Raw genomic sequence first — 17,135 nt, forward strand, 5'->3', positions numbered from 1 at the left:
ACAACGTTTCACTTTAAACAATCATTTTATTAGCAGTCCCAAGAGGCAATGAAAAAAAAGAATAAAAGGAACAGAAATTAAGATTACAGTCAAGACGGCGGGTCAATCGAAGTCAGTGAACATAAAGACGGAACAGAGGGCTGCACACACACACAGAGCACAAAGTCACGTCGTTATAAAAGGAACAAAGTGATAAATGAAGACCGAGTTTAACCTCACGGGTGGTGTGTGTGTGTGTGTGTTGGCTGATCCCTCTGTTCCTCAGGAGAAATTCACCAGGACCGACCCCACATTCACACAATCGCACACCTCACATTCACGCAGACATATCGAGAAAAGAAAAAGGAAAAGAAAAAAAGAGAAAAGCCACGTCTTCCTCTCCTCAGTAAAAGCCATGATTTTATATTTAGGCTATTTGTGACACAAATCAACCATCAACAAACCACAGCCGTTCAGGCAGGCCTTTAAAATCGTTATTTTTCTATTAATTCTGTACAGATTATATATTTTATTTACACACTGAACAGCTTGTCAACTTCTCAGTGTGGAGGCAACCCAAAACTTTGCAAACATTCACTGGTGTTCACACGTCTGCTGCCGCTCTGTGCTCATCCCTGCCTGCTTTCATACAGACCCGGACATCAACGCCTTCTGTTAATATAAAGTCTGCAGCACTACTCGCCTTCAACAATCGCCCAACAAACAAAGCGATCGGGAGCACGTTTCCCCTCACTGTGACGCTTAAAATAATAGATTCACACGCCTCATTCATTTCCCCTTCAGTTTGTCTCTGGCTTTTCTCAGTGCTGCATAGACCTGGAAATAATGAGAGTTTCCTCTCATGACAGTCTCAAGAGACAGATGCTCGCCCCGGTGAGCGAAACTCAACTGACGCTGATTGAAACCAATCTGAATTGCCGATTACTGTAGCGATTCAGCAGTCACAGAAATTACATGCACCTTTATTTTCAGTGCTTACTGTTGGTAAGATCACATCAGACTCCAGTTTGAGTTGTTAATCTAGGGCTTAAAGTCAGATGCTCGCACCTGGAGACACAGCAGGAGATTTAAAAAACAAAACTGGGCAATGGGTCACTAATCCTCTCACATCTGGAAACACACACTCACACATTACAGATGATTGGAGCAGCATGGGAACAGAAGGGGAGGAAGGGGGTACTAAGGCCATGATTATAGTGGATGAGAGACAGAAAGAACAGCATTTATTCAATTCCCTATGTCCTTCACTGTAATGGGATTTAGTCATATAAAAAGTGTTTTCTATCCAAGAGTCATTCATGCACCCAAACAGCCTTTCAGTGCTTTTAATACAGACATTACACCAACTACAGCCGGCATCCGCCTTCTCCGTCAGTCTGTTGCATACGTAATTGTTCATTTTTGTATGTACATTACTCTCCCTCATAAGTTATTTCACTCCTGCTGCTGTGGAGCAGCAGATTTGAGGCAGAGTAAAGCTTTATTAACATCAGATCCCCCCTATGTCTCTCTCTCTCACTCACACACAGATACACACTCGCACTGTCACGCACACATGTGATCTACCAGCTGGTCTCTGGTGCTCAGCTGACAGACAGTAAGGGGAGCTTTAGTTTATTAGGTTTAAAAAAAAAAAGGAAAGGAAAAAAGATCAAGCGCTTTCTTTCACATGGAAAGGTGACCGGGATGGATCTGTGTGGTGGTGGTGGTGGTGGTAGTGGTGGGGGCTCATACAGGTGAAGGTGGGAATTTGCGGTGGGGGGGCCTAGCTGAGAAGCTGGCGGATCTCCTTGTGCATGTGACACAGGAAGTCTACGTATGACGCTCCCCCGCTGGCGCTCTTGTCTTCGACCAGGAAGTGTCTGAATATCAGCTCGGCCCTGTCTTCCTGCTTCACCACCATCAGCTGCAAAATGACAGAGAAAGGTGTGTGAGAAAGAGGAGGCAGACTTGATACAAAATGTGCCCATAAAAAATACAATTAAATAACGTATTGAGCATCCAGCTCACAATTATTGCAACAAGACAAACATAAAAGTGTATTTAAAAAAAAAAAAAAAAAATCAAAGCATCTCCTAAAACTTACATCATGAAATTAAAAAAAATTGAGTTTGAGATTTTCCGTTTTAATATTCACTTAAATGTTTCATCAATTATTAAAAATATCTGCCTTTTAATTCTTTGTTAAGCTCCTAACTTTCCAATTAGGACCAAACACTAGGTTAGATACACGTATCGGGAAGTCTGCGTTTTATTCACCTAAATTTATTCACCTAAATAACTGGACTGACCCGCCCAAAGCAGCAGACAGTGCACAAAAGAACTGAAGAAGAGAGTACGCGCAGGGTGGAGTGAGTGGAGACGAGGGTTGGGAGTGAAAAAAGGACAGCACAAAGAGCGACAAGAAAGGTTTACGAGATGGTCTCGAGACAGTTCAGGTTGAGCATTTTGGAGACAAAGTTTGAGGCAAGGCTGTGATGGATTTAACATGTGCAGAGGAAAGATGGTGAATATATTGGTGCTGTTGGGCAAGAAGAAAAGTGGAAGACCACAGAGGACATTAATGGATGCAGTAGAGGAGCTGCAGAGTGGTGGTGTGACAGAGGAGGATAATAGGGATAGGGTGAGATGGAGGCAACTTGAAGAAGACGATGAAAAATCTATTTCTCAACAGAGGTAGCATGCAAATTGTTTAAAGTGCACCTGTTGCACATTTTCTTATTTTCTGTCATGTAGACATTGTTGCAGTGGTGGATTCTCATATTAACATGGCCAGAGTTTCCAATAATGAGGTCAGCAGATGTAAAAATAACTCCTGTTGACCAAAAGCTCAGGTTTCAAGCTGCCTTAAATTCTCAGTTTAGACAGTTTGTTTTATGTTTTTGGACCTGAATGATGCCACAGAGATGATATCCTTAAACAGTCTTCTCAGTCACGCAGCACAGAAACTCCACTCAGCTGCTTTTCAAACCTTCTGTTTAGGAGCAGCAGCAAATCAGGGAAAAGCAGGCTTAAAAGGAGAGGAGTTAAAAATGGCCTGTGGGGTAGCACTAAGAGCCAGTATAAGCGAGATAAGGATTATTTTGAACTATGAATCATGCAAAGCTGCCCAAACCATAACAGGCTCATTTTCAGAAACATTATGGGGTAAAAAGGGAAGAGAAAACTTGCCTTCATGTATCGTGATCGCTGTGCTCTGAAAGAATAAATAAGCTCTCTGAGAGCCTGAGAGATGGGGTTGTCAAGAACAGGCAGACTTGTCTGAAACAAAAAGCAGAAACATTCAGAAAATATATTATACTTTAAACCATTACAATACAGGAAACAACTGTAATATCACTATTATAAAACTGTTTATGTTGTGGTAAAATTCACATTAAACATTCAGGATGACTGATTTTGTTAGCCTTTCATTAGAACTCTCTTCAATACCACGTTTGAGTCGATCTGGCTGAAGCTCGGCGTGCCAAAGATGTTAAGCAGCAGCTCCTGCTGAACGCTGGCTCCCACCCACAGGAAAAGGTGGAGCCCGGTCTCCAGCAGGTAAACTCCTCCTTTTGACAACCTCTCCTCAGAGTCCCTCACTGCCACTGGCAACGAACCGCTTTCCAATTTCATCTGGAAGATGAACAAAAAAAATTAGATGCTACTGTCTGCTGGCATTTCAGCCTGCTGATCAGGTGGTAGATTTAGTTCAAGCCAGCTTACATTTTAACAACAAACAGAAATAATTTCATTTGAATTGTATTTCTGGGGCTTTTTAACATATCACACACCACCAAGGATGCAGTGTTCAGCATCTTGCCAAGAACACCTCAAAACTTTACGTCCTGAGCCACAGCTACCTCAGAGTGGTCACATGTTACAGAATTTGGGTTTTTCTGATGATCTGAATCCTGTATTCATACACTATTTAGCCATAAACCTCACTAAAATTTTAATATTTAAACGAATGATACCAGACAGATATCAAAGCCAATATAGTCAAAAACACAAAGCAATTTCACTGTGTGCTCTTTGAGAGCATCACTGTATTCATTTGTTTGCATTTGGCTTCATAAAACAGGCTGTTGCACTGACCAAGTGAGCAGCATCAGAGTGGCCATATCATATATGAACTTATTTCTAGTGTTACCCCCAGTTTTAGACTTTTGTGGCCAAAGCATCCAGCCGAGAACGTGAACAGATTAGATTTTTGGGGGCTTTTGTGTCTGCGGTCTCACCACTGGCAGCAGGCGGGGGTAGAAGAAGACGTGACTCTCTGCAACATCCATGCAGCTGATCAGCTGTCTAAGGTAAGCTCGGTCATCCAATGAAACGTCGGCTCCAGGTAGCAGCACATCACTCTTCAGCACGCAGTTCAGATATACTGGGAGCAACTTCATACACTCTGGGAGAATCAACTGGGGAACGAAGAAAACAAAACAAAAACCCACTGTCATCAATTCAAACGCCTAATGACGAGTAAATATGCTGAATCAGTTTATGAGAAAGGCAGGTTTTTGTGGGTTTGATATGAAACGGATATAGATTATAGCAAGGAAAGGGATTCATTTGATTCATTTGTATTTTAGCTTCCATTATTCATCTGTTGTTTTATCCATAAAAAGCGTCATGAAAGCAGTGATTACAATCATCATCTTGTGTTTCGTTTGAGTGCAGTGCAGCTTTTAAACATTCAGTTCTGAGTCTCTCTGTGAACCGTGTGTGGCCTTGGTGGATGTGAAAGTTGACCTCCTGAATATGCATGTGGATGCTTTCACAGTACCTGACCAGCAGATGAGGGACTTGCACAGTTCTTCCTGTAGCACGCCAGAATCTGAGCACATTGGTTCACAAGAGTTTCTCTCACTGCCTTAGTGGGGTTGCTGAGAACGCCACGGAAAGCTGGAAGAAACCAAAAACACACGCACTCATGTATCACCTGCTATGGTGCATTACACTGACATCTAAATGAAATTAACTGCAACCACTTTTCTCTCAGATATCTAACATTTACCGTCTTTGCTTCCCTTCAGTCAGTGACCTTAGAAAGTTGTTGATAACAGCAAGCTCTCAAGAGGAGCTACAGCTTACTACTGTTAGGCAATTTGCAGCTCCGCAGGAGCAGCTCAGCACTGTTTGGTATTATTTTTAGAAAATGTTATTCATTCAATTCTCCACTCACACCTCGTTAGAGAACACTGGAGAGAGAGAGAGAGAGAGAGCATTTAAGGAGTTCACACTCCTCCACAGCACAAAAACTCACCGTATTTGGAGAAGTAGTTGATGATTGTGTCTGTCTCACAGTTGCGGTACAGGTCAGCCAGCTGAGAGCAGCAGTTCACGGCCATGTTGTGGACGCGGAGACGTCTCTGGCCGCTGCAGCTGGTGTACAGCACGGCACACTGCGAGGAAACAGGTTTTATTAGAATGAACAGAGACACAAAACTTTTCATACTTCAGCAATGCTGTGCGACTTACGTTGCCTCTTCTTGAAACCACTTAAACGTAACCACAATCACCAGTCCTCCACATCAAACGAGTATATTTGGCAACTTTCTATATTACCTTTATCTGAACATTCATTTCTAAACAGCTAGCTTCAGTCTTTCCTATCCTTGATCTAGAGGACAAGCCCTTGTTCTATTCTGCAGATCCACTTTGAGTTTGAGGGCGACGTTAACCAGTACCACCTGTAGCAGGTGGAGAACTGGTTCAATGAGAGCTCACCAAGGCTGCAGAACAGAACAAAGACTGCTGCCGACAGCTGCAGTGCATGACATTTATCCTGGAGTTCACTGAGATAACTCACAGGAGAGGAAGCGAACTGTACTCGCCCCTTTTTAAATAAAATATCTGCAGAGGAGAACTCTATCCATCTGACATAAACACAGTGTGATGCCAGATGCTTTACTAAATCATCGTTGCTGCCATTTGTAAGAACTTTAAACCCTTTGAAAAGCCTGGTTTGTTTACACTCTCCTTTGAGGATTTAGTTACAAGCATGCACACCTGCATGAGTGCCCCCGTCTCCTCGCTGAGCTTGTCATCGTGTTTGAACTCAACAGTGATGGCCTTGTCACAGTCGAGACCTGCCAGCTCCACATCTGTGGTGTTACTCATATAAAAGGAGCCGAAGAAGTCTGTTGCTCGGATGCCTGAGGGGAGGGAAATTAAAGTCAGCTGTTACATGCTACATCTATAGACTTTTTTTGTTGGTTTTGAAGTGCTGAAGTCTCACCTGTGCTGGTTCGCACCCTCATAACAGCATCAAACCCAACTAGTTTCTGAACGTCTCGTCTGAGGTCGTTTAAGAATCGCTCCTGATCCGACTGGGCCTGCAATAAAGAAAGCACATAGTTATACAATCCAGCTGGTGCTGACTCACAATGTTTTCTTCAAAGTGGCTGGATGCAGAACATTGAAACAAAACTCTCATGCTATCTATTGGAGTGAAACTGAAGAAGGAGCAGAATGACTTTTGCTCACCTGGAAGTAGGTGTATTTATAGACTGAACCTCCAGTGGAGACGGGAACCACAGCTAATGTGGCAACATCCACATACTGGTTGGGGAAAAGGAAAAGATCCACACAACAGCCCTGGGCTACACACTCCTTAGCCAGAGAGCTGTAGAAACCCACCTGAGGCTGAAATAGCGACTGTGGACGACAAGAAAGGAAAGGGAGTGAGTGTGAAATAACACAAGAAGTTGACCTGCTACAATATGAAGTCATGTCTCATGCTTACCTTCTCCTTGTCTGTTCCAATCAGTTTCTTGTCTTCTCTGTTTTTTAGTTTTCCTGGGGCCTCCGCGATGGGCAAAGAGGTGTGAAACACAAACAGCTTCCCAGCACAGTCAGCAGCCTGTGGGGAGAGAAGACACAGGTCATCAGACTGTGACTCAAATAAATGGCACTGGAGCACCACCTACTGCTTTTCAGTGTCAGAAGCTGTCATTAGGAAAACGTTTCAAAAAGTGCATAAGCTAAAGGGCTCCACAAAGCTGCAGTATAAGATAAACAAGGTTTATTTTGAACAGTGAACACAAAGCTACTCTAGAGGTCAAAAAAAGAGTCCAAAAATAAAAATATGGAACTGGAAATAAGTGTAACAGGCCCCTCTTTTAAGATCGATTTAGTCAAAAATTATATATAAACAAATGTTTTGTTTCAGAGCTGCCCATCGTTGTAGCTTTAACCCTCTGGGATCAACGTACGCGACGGGGCGTCCAAATCACACGACCAATTTAAGAAGACACGGCAACAAGATACAGTCTCCATTTCAACTTGTGTTGAAAGTACCGACTTCAAAATACATAGCAGTTTTTAAATTGTGTCGATAGACCACATAGAACCAGAGTTATGATAAAAAATATACACAATGTTTTTTTCCTGAATACTGTCGTCGTGTTCACTGGTGGGAAATTTAAAAAAACAAAAAAACAAAACTGCATTTCAGTGCTAGCAAGCACTCTAAAAAAAAGAGGACAGACAAAAAACACCCTCTTGCTATTGGTGGAAAAATGTACCATATTGACTTTTCAAAAAACCATATGGCCACATGTGGCATTTTTATAAGTTTTACCAATGACACAGCGAGCGAAAGAAACACCTCCTGCTTTAAGGCCTGTGGTGTTCTCCTATAAGAGGTTATATAAAACACGCCTGAGGCCTTGGCTGCATTTTTATGCAAATAGTTGCAAATAATTTTGTTGTTTGCCAAAGTCGTGCATAGATTTTTAAAATGTACAATTTATATTTGCATTTAAAGTTATTAAAAATGATTAGAAAAGATAACCTTTATTAGTCCCACAGAAGGGAAATTAGCTAAATATGTTTGTGGTTTTTACAGAAAAATATAACTTTTTTCTACTTTTTGATCAATTGTGTTAATAAAGTAAGTGAAAATGAAAATATAACTGGAAATTCAGACATGTGAGGTTGTGCTGAAAAGAATGATACCAAACAAGGCAAGGTAAACTGCTTTTAAAGGTGAAAGATAGACGTCAAATCAAAAGCAGTAAAAAGCAGCCAATTACACCCGGGACCCCAGAGGGTTAATATTTGGCAGCAAAAGCAAATTTCATTAAAAGGTTATTTATTATTTACATTAATAACATAAGCAGTTTGGTACCAAGTGAGAAAAAATGGACATTTTAAAGGTTTTCAAAGTTTGAAAGTTAACTTTTATGTTCATCTTCAAGAAGTCTCTAAGATTTCTGGACCTGGACACAAAACACGACAAAACACGAAAGGCGTTTACCTTTAGTGCCTCCAGTCCCGCTTGGATGACGGGTCCAAACACCGTCTCCGTCTCCCTGGTATCTGCAAACATCTCTGGGATCTGGTCCAGCAAACTGAAAAAACAAGCAGCAAGTAATTAACCCAGATCAATGTGTCTGACCGTCTGTCTATTCATGTATTTGTCCAAGTGTCAATGTCCACTTTATAGCTGCCCACCTCTCGATAACTTGTCTGCTTTCATTTACATTCACCAGGAACCCGTCAAGCAGGGGTACAAACATGTCTGACACGTCTGACACCACCATCATCTGGGGCTGGGCCAAGCTCGACTTGACGTTGTAGAAGTGCAAAACCTTGTTGTAGGTGACAAAACCCACTCGCACTGCAGATTCCACTTCGGGATTCTCCCTGAATCAAAAAATAAATACATAAATAAATAAATCAAAACCACGTTCCCTGAGATGAGCTACAAATCTGACAGTACTTTTCGTCGTTCAGGTGTGTGCTTGAGTACCTGGGGAGGCAGTCTAGTAGGGTCTTGAGTTCCTGGCAGACAATGTTGACCATGCCGCTCTTCACAGCATTGTAGGACACATCAATAAGGAAGATGAAGGCTGGAGGCGGAGGGAGCTTGTTATTCTGTAAACAGACAAGCCATAAATAGATACACAGGTACGCTCAGGAATTACTCGTTGTTTAATTGGATATGGTCTCGGACTTTAGTACCAAGACTTATACAACATATATATTTTTTCAGATTCTTTCCACTTTACATGTCCTCAGTCCTAGCCTGATCAAGCATGTCACATCTAGAATCCCTGACTTGGGTTAAAGAAAACTAGAGCTGCCGTCTGATGGTGATCGTTGTGCTTCACTCACATTTTTTGCTCAAAAATACTAAATCTAGTGCAGGCTTTTTCTTTAGCCACTGCACATTTTTAAGTTCAGCCAAGATAACAAAAAGAGAACCTCATACTTTATCAACAACATCTAACCAAATGAAGAAAAGTTTCTAATGTATTTATCCAAATAATTACTAAATAATAACTACAAAAACTAAATAGCAAAGCAAGTGTTAAAAGCTTCTATTAAGTCAATATGTTTCTAATCTTGTTAAATAAGAGGAATTATGATATTTACTAAGACAAGACTCATAATAGATCCAGTTTCTTTGTTAATATCACCATATTAAAAAGGTAAATAATTGAAAATTGAAAAATAAATACAAAATAAGATAAGCGCTATGATGGTATGAGTAAGTATCAGCCACTGTCATTGGTGATATATATTTTTTAAAGATCCCATCCCATTAATATCGTATCCACCAAGGCCCATTAATAATTTAATCATACTGAGATATAGAGACGTTTTAGTGAGAATTAATCACTTATTATTAAACCATAAAATTAATTTTAAAAAATGATGATTGATACATGGTAAATAGTCAGCTGCAGACTTATGAGGTACTTTAAAGCATGAAAACCCCACAGTAAGACTTTTTTCCCCTCATGGAGCTTTCAATCGTGGGTCTTACCTTACAGTAGTCAACAGTTGCAAGGAATTCATAACTGCCCAGTGAAAGCTCTGGCCGGTCGTAGCAGTCCACCCTCTTACCAGTGTGGTCCAGATGCTGGAAGTAATGTGGAGGCACTGTGGGGGGAAAAGCAGAAATGATATCAACGCACATCAGGGTACCATTTATAGTCTCTCAAACGCTGCATCTTTTCACATATCACTATGGACACATGTGCTCACCCTCTGTGACACAGCTGCAGAAACCACACTGGAAGCGGCGACCTCCCTCTATGAACTGCATGTATGGACACATGTAGGCCTTGCAACGGTTGCAGCGGATCGGACCGCTCTCGCCGTGGTCCACCACGAGTGGAGGGGCCTGAGGAGATATTCGCGAAAAGAGTAAGATGAAAATAAACTTCACCAGGACGAGAAAAAGGATTCAAACACCCTAATGTGGACACAATTACTCAACCGAGACGCAATATGTACCAAACTGTTATCAGTTAAAAATAAATAAGTAATGCCTGCTTTTCCCTACAGCTGTTTTTCATACCCAGATGACACAACATGAAAGTCCAATCCAAATGGATATATATTACGCATGATGACAGCATGAAACAGGGTCATGCAGCCACTCCCACCTTTGATTTGAAGAGATTATCCCACTGACAGTACGTGCATCCTCTGATACTATCTACATATTAGGCTTTTTCCTGAAAAATAATCTTTTATCAAATCTGGCTCCGAGTAATAACTGTTCCACTGTTGCAGCAGAAGATGCAGCCGCAGATACCGATGAGATGAAGACGATGAAATGCAAAAGAAGCTTGTTAATGGGACAAATAAACAATAGAATATTAATTTTCAAAGACATTCAGCATTTTCAAAGATATATTTTTGCATTCAGAGCTTGTTTGCCTTTTTAAAAAAGTTCAATCTCTAGGCAGAAGATTTTCTTCCTAATACTGCATTTCCAAATGAGAAAAAAAAACCCTGTCTAATCGTAACTTACAGAATTCACAACACAAAAGAGATATGAGAGAGCGCCAGAGCAAAGGAATCACTCACCTCATCAGGTGGCAGCGTGGCGAGGGGCTTGATGACAGCAGCCAATGGCACCTGAGACTGCTTTGCCATATCAGCTGTGCAAGGCATGTTGTAGGCTGTACAACGAATAAACCTGGGACTGGCATTCCCTAAACACAAGCACAGTTGCTCCATTATTATCAATGCTAAATATAAAAATTATTTTCAAGAATGAGTTTAGTGTTATCTTGTTAACTATTTGGACAAATGAAGTGAACTCCAGGATAATTGTGGCTGAGAAAACCAGAGAGGACAAAAAAAAAGGAGAACAACCTTGGTCTTGAACCTGGAAGTTGGTGGTGACCAGTGGTGGGGCTTGACCCCTGACCCCTGTGGTGAATGGCTCGGTAGTTTTAGCCTTGTCATCCTCTATTACCTGGATCTAATAAAGAGGGGGAGACAAAAGGTGGCCCACGTTCATACATGATCACAGCATCAATATAAGACATTTATAGGACACACTATCCCCGAGTCTCACAAAAATTAAAAGAGGCACATGAAAACCACTCATGCAGGAAAAGACTTGTATACAACTCCCCCACACAGAGATTTGCAGCCACTAACACACAACTATACCCTGTGATGATCAGTGGACAAAAACAAAGTGAATTCATGCTGAAGCCATTCTGTCAGAATTTAAAACAAAAAATTAAATCCCGGGAACCGGGAAGGATTTATCAAGGCATGCCTTAAAAGCAAGAGACTTGATGGTAAATCCAATCCAGGCTAGCATGCAGGGCTTGGAAAAGGATTATAGGCGTTGTGTGGGTGTATAAAGTTTACTTTGAAAGACAGAAGTTCTCTTAAGAACCAGCTGCCTCAAAATCCTGACCAAAAACACAAACAGTGAGGTGGGCAATGGTTATACGACCTTGTGTACAGGCTGTTAATGTGTAATCTGAGTTTCACAAAAAGTTGCACTACATCTTAGTCATTTTTCCTGACAGTCTCTTGAAAACTTGAGACAGCTTGAGACTTTAGAAAATGCTTTTTTTTTTCTTTATTGTTGCAAACTGGATGAAAAGATCCCACAAAAATCAGTCAGACAGGAAACCATTAAAGATTAAAGGGTCATGGCACAGATGTGCCTCATCTTCACCATTCAGTTTTTGAATGAATTATACAAAGAATAACATGTTACTTAAGGAGCTCTAAAGGTCATGGTATGGAACTAATACACTCACACTCATCATTATTTCATGTATTTGTGCTATGTTAAAGGATTAGCAGGATAAATGTACTGGTTTCACACCTACTGTCCAGATTGAGAATGGTAACAATTTGGGCTGTGCGATATGACCAAAATCTCATATCCCGATATAAGACATCTATCGTCCCGATAACGATATAAATCACAAAAATTTTACATTTTCTGAAAATTCTGTGAATCTCGGGCAGCTCGACTTGCGTGAAGTGTTTCCAGCTGCGCGTCATGTACCTGGAGTCGAGTGTTGTAACCGATGCATGAAACGATACATTTTTAGACATAAGTTGTAACGGCCGCTGTTTTCTTTGTGAGTATTTATTACACGGCGTGCTGCGGGGAAAAGCCTGTTCTAACGACAACGCATAAAAACAGGCGCTTGTCCATACATAGTGTGGTTATATTAAATATAAGAGAAAGAGAGAACTTTAAGAAATTAATATAGCCGCTACAGCGGCCATCGAAACGATGAAAAAAATGTTGCCGTAAACAGTTTATTTTGCGACACCACGAAACAAACGATAGCGTAAAATGAAACGATCCGATACATATCGTTATATCGAACAGCCCTCGTAACAATCTTCTCATCCAGTTCTTAACAAGAAAACACAAAGAAACATTTTCTACAATGTTAAACTTTCCCTTGAAATATTACATCTTTGTTGTGTTTTGTTTGGGCTGTGACAATTTCATCTGGGCATTTCTGCTAAAAACATATCAGATATTGGCATATCAAAATGTATCTGTGACACAACAACTGGATCATAACATAAACTTTTAAAAAACTGTCATGATCGCTAACTTTAAGGGAGTAGAGGAAAAAGACAGGAGGAGGAGGCAGTGGGTTACTGCAGTCAGGCACAAAGAAGAGGATGAAGCAGAGGAAAAGGCACACAGGAAACTTACTGGGCTTGGGATAGCGTCTGGATCTATTCTATGTCTCGGTTTCTGCACAGCCGGCATGTCAGACGCTTGCTTTACATTCAAATGTTTGTCCAGCAAATTGTGCAAAACAAGTAAATACAAAGAGTAAAAGATAAAAAGGAGTGTGAGAGGAGAAAGATCAGCAAGACTGAGCTCAGCAGCAGGTAGCATTGCTTTTATGTAGACAGAAACACATCAGTATTATTGATTAGTTATTAGTAATATTGTAAGCTCAAGTGGAAATAAGTTTAAACTAACTAGTGGTAGCAAACATGCTTAGAATCTGAGGTTACATAGTTAAAAAAGGTTAGATTTCTTCCATTCTAGAGCTTTGCAGTATGAAAATAATACATTTACAATGAAATCCAAATTTATGACCATGTTGAGTAAACACACATGCATTTATCACATTATTTACCAACTTGCCATCTTTTTTCTAGACCGAGAGAGATGCTGTCAGGTGTAAAAATGGTCCCACTTCAAAAACTTACTCTAGGAATAAACTGCTGAGATATTTTAATTCTTATTACTGAACTAAACTCTGAATCTTTTATAATAAATTAAATGAATCTAAATAACAGTTTAATTGTAAGGAGAACACATAATAACAGAATTATCATACAGCTCTAGGTGCAGCATGCAAAAATCATTCACACTCAGTGTCCACTTAGGCCTATAAAATCAAGTGCAATACCATCAGATTTCGCATAAATTCCACTTTTAAGGGAAATCTTTTATAGATTAGATGAACATCATAGTTAAAAGTGATGTTATACTTAACTACGCTGTATTAATGTGTTAATATGCAACAATTCTAACACTGAGAAACTTGTTCCACCTTCCTTGCTAACGCTACTTTGGTAAAATGTTTAAAGACAGATGGGGAAAGATTTGAACTAAATTGCATCATAAATATTCATTATTTTTGTTTACGATCCATCATGTGAAGAGATTTTTCCACACAACTTTTTAATTCAACCAGATGAAAGATAAAAGATAAGATCTAATAAGGAACAAAGACTAAAAATCTGAAAGTTAATTTCATAGGACTGTTGCATGTGAAGTGTGGATCGGATGTGTGTTGCTGGGCAGAACACAGAACCAAGAGTGAATTTTTTAGAAAAAAAGAATCTAAACCCATATGTGGGTGGAAACTTGCAAAGGCCTGGATGTAGCCTGGGCCATGAATTTGAGATGGCCTAGTTGTTACATTTATTTATTTCCCCTGGTTGAACATTGAGAAAGCCTCGCAATATAATGCAGCTCAGTACATCATTACAACCAAATACAGATTCTAAAAGTTGGAGATTTAAGAATTTGTGGTTTGGTTTTGTGTGGCAAACCAAAACAATTGAGAATTAAACAGTATATGTATTTGTGTCAGCTCACCGGGCTAGGAATGGCATCTGGGTCAAGTCTTTTCTGTGCAGGTGGAGCAGGAGCTGGTGCTCCATAGTTTGGTTGCCCAGGGTAAGGGCCTGAATACCCAGGCTGAGGGCCTCTCACCTGCCCAAAAGCACCTGCAGAAAACAGCAAAACAGCTGAGATACAAAGAAAACGAATGATAAGCCTTTTTGATTTTACTTTAACAGCCGTCTCCTAACCATTCTGCTGAGGAGGGTATCCTGTCTGCATCCCAGGTTGAGATGGAGGCTGCTGTAGTGGCCCAGGAGGACCTGCCGGGCCCTGGGGTCCTGGAGGCAGGTGATTGCTTTGAGCCATGGAAGTGGGAGGCATTTGAGGTCTAGGAGGATGGTGCCCTGAGTGATAGGGGGATGGCTGAGATGGAGGGGGTTGCTGCTGGGGTGGCATGGGACCTGGGTACTGGCAAGAGGGGGCTGAGGTTAGAGGGGGGCCAGGAGGAGGAAAAGAACCAGGCTGAGAGCTAGGAGGGGGGCCTTGAGGTGGAAACGAGCCTGGGGCAGAAGGCGGAGGGCCAGTGGCAAAGGAAGATTGACTGACAGGTGGAGGTGCTGAAGAGAAAGGGGGCTGGGGTGTAGGGAAGGACTGCTGTGCCTGGGACACTGGGGGAACAGGAGGTTGACTTTGTGTAGGCACCGGACCCGAGTAGGAGGATGGAGGTAAGGTTTGCTGAGGAGGAGGATGTGGAGGTACAGAAGAGGTGAACTGCTGCTGCTGCTGAGAGGTAGGGGGAAGAGAGGAATTGAATGGCTGTTGAGAAGAAGACGGTGGGCCGCTATAATATTGCTGAGGAGCTGCGGGGCCGCTGGGAGGTGGCGGCTGGGTGGGAGCAGAGGACACAGGGGGTGGGGCTTGGGTGTAGGAGGCCTGGGGTGCGGCCGAGTACCCAGTGCTGACAGGAGGCTGGGAGCTGTGAGGTGGAGCTGAATAGAGAGCGAGAGACAATACAATCTTTAAATATCATAAAGAGAATAAAAGACTGCATGCATGAAACTGAAAAACAAATCTATTCAAATTACCATATCCTGGCCCAGCAGCGGTTGGTGGTCCAGAGGTGATCTGCATCCCCGTCATCTGGTTGGTAACCTGCTGCATTGTGGATGGGGGTCCATAGTGTTGGGGATAAGAAGGGTGCGGCCCCGATAGGTTCATAGCACCCTGGTTGTACGGCTGAGAGACAGCAGGTCTGAAAACACAAAGCTCTTTCAGTAGTTGATTGCACTAGGAGACACTGATGTTAGCTTGCATTCTCCACTCTAATTCATCCCAAAGGTGTTCTATCAAGTTGAAGTGAGGACTCTGTGGAGGCCAGTCAACAGGAAGGGGCCATTCCCAAACGGTTCCCACAGAGTTGGGAGCATGAAGTTGTTCAAAATGGCTTGATATGCCGAAGCTTTAGGAGTTTCTTTCACTGGAACTAAGGGGCCGAGTGACTGAAAAAAAAACTGCACACTATAATCCCCCCTTCACCAAACTTTACATTTGGTACAATGCAGTCAGACAGGTACAGTTGTCCTGGCAACTGCCAAACCCAGACTCATCCACTGGATTACCAGAGAGACAGGTGTAATTCGTCACTCCAGAAAACATGTCTCCCAGCATTTTTTACACTACTGCATCTGGCGCTTTGTATCATGCTTTGTGATGTAATGCTAAGATGTAACTGCTTGGACATGGAAACCCATTCAACGAAGCCCTCTATTCACTGTTCTTGAGCTAATCTGAAGGCTACATAAAGGTTGGAGGTGATAGACTCTGCAGAAAGTTAACAACCTCTGCACACTATGTACCTCACCTCCTCTACCATCTAACCTTTGAATATTTATAAATGTCACACCCATGCGAGTTGTGAAGATATGCTGTGCAGTGTCCTCTCCCTGAGCTGTGACTCTGCTCTGACACGTGCACACAGAGAAGGTCAGGGCTGACTGACACAGCTTCTTCTATCAATTAAACAGTATAAGGTGGCCATGTTTTTAAAATAACATATAAACTTTCAGTCTGTATCCTCAAATTTACTGTAACCGAACTAACATACTGATTAGGACAACCTGATTACAGAATTGTCCATGTTTTTACAAGGAATGCACATTTTTAGCTTATTATTAGCGTATCTTGGAGCAAATCCAATCAGGATAACAATATCCTAGCATGACAAGCTCACCTGGTTCCTCAACAGCACCTGTCCTAATCCAGCCTTTTAAACAGCAGATAAACACAAAAAGAAATGCAGAGTATTGGCAACCAAGGTACCTCCTGCTTTCTTAAATTTCAGTTTCTGTGCAGTTTGTCGAGTGCCTTAACACATCACTGTTTCTAAAAATGTGCTTTGGTTGGTTTGTAGTCTACATGTCACTTCTGTAAGGAAAGCACCAGATTTTGACAGTCTCAGTACCTGGGGTATTATAATGGATTCTGTCAACTGCTTCAATGAGCTTGTACAGCAAAGGCGAAAACAAATTACCTGGGTGGTGCCTGTGTAGGACGTGGGGGTCCATTCTGCATGCTCCCTTGACTCTGACTGTACTGATTGTACTGCTGAGGTGCTGAGACAGGCGGGGGTCCAGAGGTAGGAGGACCCCTGACAGGACCTGAAATGCAAGAGTCAAATAATTACTACATATAGTGACAAAAAGCAACTTCGCTACCAAATAATCGTGAATCAACTCTGGTATGAACCTTAGCATGTTGAGATAACTGAGGTTAGGGCTGGGCGATATGGTCTAAAATCCATATCACGGTATAATTTGAAGCA

General features: G+C 41.7%; 1 protein-coding gene across 4 annotated transcripts in view; it reads right to left on the reverse strand.

The window, feature by feature from the left end:
• Positions 1–6: 6 nt before the first annotated feature.
• The window catches only part of sec24c (SEC24 homolog C, COPII coat complex component), a 22,411-nt gene continuing 5,282 nt past the window's right edge, over positions 7–17,135 (reverse strand). For 2 of the 4 annotated variants that reach the window (XM_005749711.1, XM_005749709.1), the window contains 22 exons: positions 16,845–16,971; positions 15,400–15,566; positions 14,563–15,303; positions 14,348–14,478; positions 12,941–13,009; positions 11,104–11,212; positions 10,813–10,940; positions 9,982–10,120; positions 9,761–9,876; positions 8,741–8,865; positions 8,443–8,634; positions 8,246–8,339; positions 6,731–6,847; positions 6,472–6,642; positions 6,224–6,320; positions 5,995–6,140; positions 5,249–5,387; positions 4,769–4,887; positions 4,224–4,403; positions 3,433–3,618; positions 3,172–3,261; positions 7–1,906 (listed from right to left, as the gene is read on the reverse strand). In XM_005749711.1, the coding sequence (XP_005749768.1) occupies positions 1,766–1,906; positions 3,172–3,261; positions 3,433–3,618; positions 4,224–4,403; positions 4,769–4,887; positions 5,249–5,387; positions 5,995–6,140; positions 6,224–6,320; positions 6,472–6,642; positions 6,731–6,847; positions 8,246–8,339; positions 8,443–8,634; positions 8,741–8,865; positions 9,761–9,876; positions 9,982–10,120; positions 10,813–10,940; positions 11,104–11,212; positions 12,941–13,009; positions 14,348–14,478; positions 14,563–15,303; positions 15,400–15,566; positions 16,845–16,971 (3,524 nt within the window). In that variant the 3' untranslated portion in view covers positions 7–1,765. The remainder of the gene's footprint in view (positions 1,907–3,171; positions 3,262–3,432; positions 3,619–4,223; positions 4,404–4,768; positions 4,888–5,248; positions 5,388–5,994; positions 6,141–6,223; positions 6,321–6,471; positions 6,643–6,730; positions 6,848–8,245; positions 8,340–8,442; positions 8,635–8,740; positions 8,866–9,760; positions 9,877–9,981; positions 10,121–10,812; positions 10,941–11,103; positions 11,213–12,940; positions 13,010–14,347; positions 14,479–14,562; positions 15,304–15,399; positions 15,567–16,844; positions 16,972–17,135) is intronic. The other 2 variants (XM_013915065.1, XM_005749710.1) reach the window with 1 other exon arrangement.

Source organism: Pundamilia nyererei, unplaced genomic scaffold, assembly GCF_000239375.1.
Source record: "Pundamilia nyererei isolate P.nyererei 1_Seehausen unplaced genomic scaffold, PunNye1.0 scaffold00253, whole genome shotgun sequence".
Lineage (NCBI taxonomy): Eukaryota > Metazoa > Chordata > Actinopteri > Cichliformes > Cichlidae > Pundamilia > Pundamilia nyererei.